This window comes from Lathyrus oleraceus, chromosome 5 (genome assembly GCF_024323335.1).
Source record: "Lathyrus oleraceus cultivar Zhongwan6 chromosome 5, CAAS_Psat_ZW6_1.0, whole genome shotgun sequence".
Taxonomy (NCBI): domain Eukaryota; kingdom Viridiplantae; phylum Streptophyta; class Magnoliopsida; order Fabales; family Fabaceae; genus Lathyrus; species Lathyrus oleraceus.
The window spans coordinates 607,380,423-607,388,748 of record NC_066583.1 but is presented as its reverse complement, the minus strand read 5'-3'; the positions used below and the strand labels follow the sequence as shown (position 1 = coordinate 607,388,748).

Genomic DNA, 8,326 nt, shown 5'->3' with positions numbered 1-8,326 from the left:
ACTTAATATTTAATTTGAGGGAATTTGCAATTATTCTGATCTCACCGGATTATTTATCATATAAATCGTCTCTCACATGCATCAATATACATTCACATGCATCAACATACATAATGAAACAGTTATGGCCCCTAGCGCAATTGCTCTCCCAAGCCAATGAGAGAACCTAAGCTAACCTAATAACGATCTAAGCTTCTCCAAGCAAGATCTTCAAGGTTATCTCCTTTGATATTGTATTCTTCTCATTCTTCATAACATTACATTACATAAAAGAAACTCATTTTACATACGAGGGAGTGAGATGAGAAAAGAAGTTACATTAAAAGATTAAAAGAGAGGCACGACACGCAGGTCATATTTTAAAATCCCAAAAACAAAATAAAGGAAAACTAAGGCCATAATCGATCACCACAAGACAATAATAATAAACACATTATTATTATTAATTTAAAATTTTTTAATTAATTAAAACCAAATTAAATTTTAGCGACCGATCACACTACGTAGAGTTAGCTGGAGATCTGCTGCCCAGTCAGCGGACAGGGGTTCCGCTGCCCGGTCAGCGGACTGAAATTTTTAATGAACAATTCATTTGAAATCGATGTCGTTTTTCGCATCAACACTTGATACTTTAAAGCACAACTCTTGCGCAGTCACAACCCTAATCGCATAACTCTTTGACAGCACAACCCTTGTGCCGTCATTAACCCTAATGCACCAATTTCAGACCGTCAAACACACCTCGATTGTTGATTCAGTATGATTGATCAACAGGTCATTGCTTCACCATACTAATGTCAGATCAAGAAGCAAACGACCATTGATCGCTCAAAGGAAAATAACCATTAAGTGTTTGAATGAACAACACAGAAACAATATATCATATATACCATATTTTGCATCAGGATTACTTATATCATATATATAACTTGATCGATCTCAATTGCGTAACCTATGGACGATCGATGTATCACTGCTTCACCATACTAATGTCGGATTCCGAAGCATAGTCAACATCAATCATCCAAATCGTACACACATGATACCAAATTTAATTACTCGTTTATTCTTTGATTCATTCTGTCTTTTAATCGTATTAATACAGAAAATACAAAAAATAAACAGCTATCAGATGCATGGTTTCATAAGTGGCTCTGATACCACTGAAGGAGAAGAACGATCCAAAACGCAGCGGAATTAAAAAAAAAATCTCCTTTAGTGATCCTTACGAATGAGCATGATCAGTGATAGAATCGTTACCTCTTGTGACGATTGAAACATTTGATGCAGATCTACGGAGCGATCACGAATGTTGAACGATGACAACGCCTCTACTCAGTCCACACGAACGGATTCCTTCAATCTCAGTGCTAGCTGCTACGAATGAAGGCTTTGAGTGAGAGAGAGAGAGAGAGAGAGAGAGAGAGAAACGAAATTGCAACTGCACCAATGCTTCTGCACAAGGATTCTATTTATAGAACCACTTGTGTGGGCTGCAAGCTAAAAAGCCCACTTAAGTGTATGTGGCCCATATCTTATAATATACCAAAATCACTTAAGCGCGTGGTACCTTACCATATTTCATATTCTACTTAAGTACATCGCACCTTACGATATTCTACAATACACTTAAGTGCACCGTACCTTACGGTGTTCCTTAGTTACTCTATCTCTCATCAATCCGTCCTTTTGTGTGTGACCCTGTAGGTTTTCGCGGCATTGCCAATTATATTAAATCACGTATTTAACATAATAAACAATGAGTGGTATCTAGCAACACATCACTGCTACCCAAGACACAAAAATGTCATGTGATTTGACAAATCCTTTTGTGATATTACTTATGTGTACAATTACCCTTTTACCCTTATGTCTATATTGAACATAAGGCATAGACCGTGTCATCCTTGTCCGGTTCAATATTGGGCCCATAGACATTTATCCTGTTACGCAGGATGGGCAAATTCCATCTAGGTCACTCATGTCCCTTAGCATGCTTCGTGGAGTACCCATCAACTGTCTTTATGGTCATCCAGTTACGGACAATGTTTGATCAACAATAAGGCACTCGACTCTACATCTAGGGTCCATAGTGGTTTCAGGTCGAAGGGTGGTATACACCATTATCACCATGAGAATAACTTATGACACTTTGCATAACATTCTATATAGTATTCTCATAGCGGGTCAATCCAGTATAAATATTACTCTTAATATTCATACCTATTTTTAAGATTTGATAACTCCTTATCCATGATCCATGAGATGTGATCATTAGTGTATATACATAATAGTCTTAATGCTTTAATGTTATCCCACTTTATAATAAAGCTCGACTACAAATACTTTAAGAATAATGTCCTTATGTTTAATATGATCTCATGATTAAGTCACACTTGATACATTAAACGGACTAGCTATTCTAGGGACTTTATTAAACAAAAATAATAAAGAAAAAACCTTTTATTATTAATAAATAATTCGATACAAGTACCAAAAGTATTGGCCTCTAGGGCTTACACCAATATAAGGCTGCGTTGACTACAACATATATACTAAATAGATGTCCGACAAAGAGACTTGAAGGTGTCACGCGAAAATACTGTTGGGTCAAATGATCCTAGTGGGATATCATTCGACTGGTGGATACAGACTGTTCGACCCACTGAACAAGCAAGTCGTGATTAAGAAGGATGCGATCGTAGATGAGCTTAAAGAGTGGGATTATACTAAGAGCTTCAAGAAGGATTCAGTGAGAATACAGTGTGATGAACGAGCTAGTGAAGTTGTTAGAGAAGTTCGATAAGAAGACGTCGAAGGTCAAGCTAGCACAAGCAGACCTCTGATAACCAGAAACATGCCTGCAAGGCTACATGAAGTGTAATCACATTGGATGATATGGTCGATGTGTTGGAGAATAGTGATCCAAAATGCAACGGAAATTAAAAATTTCTCCTTTAATGATCCTTATGAATGGGCATGATCAATGATATAATCGTTACCTCATGTGGTGATTGAAACCTTTGATGCAGATCCAAGGAGTGATCACGAACGTTGAATAGTGACAACGCCTCTACTCAGCCCACACGAACGAATTACTTCAATCTCAGTGATAGTTGCTACGAATGAAGGCTTTGAGAGAGAGAGAGAGAGAGAGAGAGAGAGAGAGAGAGAGAGAGAGAGAGAGAGAGAGAGAGAGAGAGAGAGAGAGAGAGAGAGAGAGAGAAAAAATTTCATATGCACGAATGCTTTTGCACAAGGGTTCTATTTATAGAACCATTTGTGTGGGATGTAAGCTAAAAAGCCCACTTAAGTGTATGTGATCCATATCTTATGATATACCAAAATCACTTAAGCATGTGGTACCTTATCATATTTCATATTCTACTTAAGTGCATCGTACCTTACGATGTTCTACAATTCACTTAAGTGCATCATACCTTACTATGTTCCTTATTTACTCTATCTCTCATCAATCCATCCTTTTGTGTGTGACCCTGTAGGTTCTCGGGACATTGGTAATTATATTAAATCACGTATTTAACATAATAAACAGTAAGCGGTATCTAGCAACACATCACTGCTACCCAAGACAAAAAAATGTCATGTGATCTGACAAATCCTTTTGTGATAATACTTATGTGTACAATTACCATTTTGCCCTTATGTCTATATTGAACATAAGGCATAGACCGTGTCATCCTTGTCCAGTTCAATATTGGGCCCTTAGACATTTATCCTGTTACGTAGGATGGACAAACACTACGCCAAAAAGGTTTTTTAACAGCGCACCTTAGACAGCGCTTTTAAAAGAAAGCGCTGTCTAAGGTTAAAATAAAAATAAAACACGGAAAATATTCTAAAAAAATAATGAAAGCGCTGTCTAAGGGGGGGTCTTAGACAGCGCTTTTAGAAAGCGCTGTCTAAGACCCCCCCTTAGACAACGCTTTTAGAAAGCGCTTTTAAATATAGACCTTAGTCAACGCTTTTGAGAAAGCGCTGTTTAAAGTCTTTCAATTAAAAAAAAAATTAAAACCAAAAGCGCTGTCTAAGGTGGGGGTTTAGAAAGCGCTTTTGGAAAGCACTTCATGCTTCCAAGAAACCCAATAGCGAGGGACACAGCAGAGCTTCCATCTTCATCAAGCCCTAGCAGCTCCTTCACCATTCCAATGTTCACTCTCTCTACTTTCTCTCTCTAAAAAACTGACATAGAAAAACAAACACCACCTAACCTTGTTGTTGCTTCCTCTTCCATCAGCATGCTACTAGTTCCTCCCAAACCCATCAACACGATCACAATCACCATCATGCTAGCCTTCACCTTCTTCCTCATCTTCTTCTCCTCCGGTTTCCTCCATTTCCCTTCCGTTTCACCTTCTCTCCCACCCATCCACCACTCCTTCACGCTCCCTTCCATCAATTCCTCTTCCGACCCCTTCACCGATCTGCTTTCTTCCTTCAGGAAATGGGACTCGCGAGTGGGTTGTGATAAATTCAGAGAGAAAACAAATGGAGTTTTGTTGAATCACTCAAAGGTTGTTTCTTTGCAAGAGTTTGGTGGTGGGTGTGGGGGGTTTGAACTTAATCATGTTAGTGTTTTGGTTAAAGGGTGGACTTGGATTCCTGATAATTTGGATAATTTGTATTCTTGTCGTTGTGGGTTGAGCTGTTTGTGGACCAAATCCAATGTTCTTGCTGATAAACCTGATGCTTTGTTGTTTGAAACTTCTACGCCTCCAATTCAGGTAGATTTTATTTTTGCTGAAATGTATGAGGAACATTTTGATATGCTTGATTTTGCAATGGTGGTGAGTTTTTTGAAGTTGAAAGGTTTGTTTAGATAATTGAATTGAATGTACTATGTTTGTGAAATGCGTGAATCGTAAATTGGCACCGGCATAGTAATCAAGGTGATCTACTCTGCCATTACTGAGAGTTCCATTCATGATACTTACTATGGAATTGATATTGATTCTTTTTGTATTTGGAAAATGTTGTTCACTCACTTATTGTTTATACACATAATCTGGTATAGTGATTTCATACCAAGGACCGTTTGCTAGTGTAGGATCTGTAGTAGCATTTTTTTCATCCTGATTAACTGTAGTAATTCTAGGAAGTTCTGCTGGATGTGTGGAGGAGTGCATTTTATTTGGGAATTTTGGATAGATGTATGAAAGTGAAGAATAGTAATGAAGGTCATTTTTATTTCTTAGATTTTTTTTGCCGAATGGCCACAATTTTCACTCTTGTTCTTCCATGTTTACACCTCTACTGTAGTACCATTCCACAACTTCTTAGCAAAACAAAATTCTTGATTATCTTTATGGCTTAACCAATTACAAATAGCAGAAGGTTCAATTGGTGATAATGTCCCTCTTTGTTCTTTTCAAAATTTTATGAGCTTTATTGCCATTTTGGTTTTCTTTCTATTTGTTAAACTTTGTGTTGGTTCTGTTTCTATTTCCATTGTCAAGGATCAGATTTAAGAAAATCAACAATCAAGATGTCTTTTGACTCAGTTGTTAACAAATTACTTGTTCACAGAATGAAATTCTGACCACTCATCTTACAAACTTTCATTCTGACCACTCATCTTACAAACTATAAACAACGCATAATATATGTATGAAACACGAAAAGCTTTCAAGATTTCTGTAGCTGGTAATATATGCTGTACTATTGGATTTGACTTTGTTATGATTTCATTTTCTATTTCAGAGACGTGTGGGAGAACCGCTTCGTGCGTACATGGATCTCGAAGCTGGTCGAAAGAGATCAGGCCGAGAGGATATATACATTAGTTACCACGCTGAAGATGATGTACAGTCAACCTATGCCGGTTCCCTGTTTCACAATGGACGAAACTATCACGTCTCTAATACTAAAAACAGTGTAAGTAATAATAACTTTTACAAACAGGATGTTAAACGATAGATAAAGAAAGGACTCATAGTAACCTGACCCAAGTTATCATCTGTAGGATATACTTGTTTATTGGTCTTCATCGCGGTGTCTTCCTCAAAGAAATGAACTTGCCAAGAAACTCCTCGGCTTGCTACCTAGCCATTCATTTGGCAAGTGCCTAAACAATGTCGGTGGTCTAGACATGGCTCTTTCGTTCTTTCCGAAGTGTGAAAACGATGCAAATACTAAACCAAAATGGTGGGATCATTTACATTGTGCCATGTCTCATTACAAGTTTGTTCTTGCAATCGAGAACACTTTCATCGAGAGCTACGTGACAGAGAAGTTATATTATGCATTGGACTCGGGTGCTGTTCCTATATATTTTGGTGCACCAAATGTCATGGATTTTGTTCCTCCACATTCAATAATCGATGGTAGAGAATTCAAATCATTGGAAGAACTGGCTACATACGTAAAGGCTGTAGCTAATGACCCAATAGCCTATGCAGAATACCATGCATGGAGAAGGTGTGGTGTAATGGGTAACTATGCGAAAACACGATCTATGAGCCTTGACACATTGTCGTGCCGGTTATGTGAGGCTGTTAGCAGAAAAGGTGGAAGAAGTGCGAGAAGCTAGCTAGGGGGAATCATGTTAATGATGGCTCTGCTTGACAGAGATAGAAAAGATTGAGTTTATTACTTGTATAGATGCAAACTGCTTGTTTCGCAATTGATGAAGAAAGGTAACAAAAACTTAGTATAGCAATAGAAATAGAACGTGAAGAAGCTGAGTTCATATTTGATAAATATCTTACGGGTCATTCATTCGATTGTCTTTATTTTGTTAGACGGGGAGTGGGAAAACGTATACTATGTGGGGTCCTGCCAATTCTTTGGCTGAAGAAAATGTAGCAAAAGAGCAACAAGGACTTACACCCCGTGTTTTTGAGAGACTGTTTGCGCGCATAAAGGAAGTAAGAGTTCAGTTCTATTCCTAATTAAATTATTTGAAGACCTCTTGAAGTGTTTTGGGTTGTTTACAGTTTTATTTACTGCACAGGAGCAAACAAAGCATTCTGATCAACAACTCAATTATCAGTGCAACTGCTCTTTTCTTGAGGTTGGTTGTTTATCTATTTCTTTCAATGTTCCTGATCTTAACTTTGTCATTTTAGTCTGCATAATAACACAATGTTTTTGCCAGATATACAATGAACAGGTCACAGATCTGTTGGATCCGAGTCAAAGGAACCTTCAGGTAGAACCTAAGCATTAAAGGTTTTATTTATTGTTTATCATGTTTCACTGCTTTATACCGGAACTGATTTGTTATCCTTTATTCAGATTAGAGAAGATGTCAAATCAGGTGTGTATGTTGAGAATCTTACAGAGAATCAAGTGTCTACAATGGAGGATGTTACTCAGTAAGAAGTACACGGAAACATACGATTGTGATCGAGTTGAAGAGATTGTAGACGCACATGGTTGCTTTGATTATAAGTTATATCTGATAATGCATGATTTCTTTATTTTTTTTGTTTTCAATTGCTTTGATTATAAGTTATATCTGATAATGCATGATTTCGTTATATTTTTGTTTTCAATTGCTTTGATTATAAGTTATATTTGATATTTGATGGTTTCCTTGGTTTATTACAGGTTAGACACGTAAGTGAGAATGTTCAAAATTTTTCTTAGTTTATGTGAATTGTTCTAATTGCTTCATTTTTATTTTATTAGCGTCCTACAAGCTTTTCGGGCCCAACGAGATATCCAAACCTCAAGGAGGGGCGCCAACTCCATTACATGGATTAAAGTGGCGGTATATTTTTAATTACCACATTTTTATTATATTAGCGATGACACTTGATAAAACTTAGGATTTATAATCCATATTTTTTTTTTCATATGTAGTGTCCTCAACAACGTAATCAAATAGATTGCGGGTATTTCATGTTGAGGTTTATGCGAGATACTCTTGCTTTGGGCCGATTAAAGATTCCCACCGATGTATGTATTTCTAACTTATGAGTTATTTTTATATTTACACATATCTCATATAATTAAATAGTTGGAATTAATTCAAAATATGTTATATTATTATGTAGTACTTTGATGAATTCAAGTGTGCATTTTATACAAAGGATCAAGTGGACGAAATCAAAGAGGAGTGGTGTCAATTCATGATAAAGCTCAATGTTTGTTCATAAATTTGTGTAATTAATGTGTACATTTGTAGTATATGTTATGACTTGTAAATGTGTACATAAATTTGTATATATTTTGATACATTTAAGGCAAAATTGGTTTGAATTGGTATATATATATATTTGTTAGCCAAAAATTGGTAGAAAAAAGGCCAAAATGGCATATATAAAATGTGATAATTGTCTGTCAAAATCTGGTTGAAAAC

At 36.6% G+C, this 8,326-nt stretch overlaps 1 protein-coding gene and 1 long non-coding RNA gene across 2 annotated transcripts; both read left to right on the top strand.

The window, feature by feature from the left end:
• Positions 1-4,162: 4,162 nt before the first annotated feature.
• On the top strand, positions 4,163-6,556 carry LOC127083445 (alpha-(1,4)-fucosyltransferase). Its single transcript, XM_051023757.1, has 3 exons — positions 4,163-4,745; positions 5,722-5,895; positions 5,984-6,556. The coding sequence occupies exons 1-3, from the start codon at positions 4,260-4,262 to the stop codon at positions 6,548-6,550; spliced, it is 1,227 nt and encodes a 408-aa protein (XP_050879714.1). The 5' UTR covers positions 4,163-4,259; the 3' UTR covers positions 6,551-6,556.
• Positions 6,557-7,000: 444 nt separating this feature from the next.
• Positions 7,001-7,328, top strand: LOC127083444 (uncharacterized). The gene is made up of 3 exons (XR_007788412.1): positions 7,001-7,033; positions 7,118-7,171; positions 7,258-7,328. It is a non-coding gene; the product is annotated as an uncharacterized LOC127083444 (long non-coding RNA).
• The last annotated feature ends 998 nt before the right edge of the window (positions 7,329-8,326 follow it).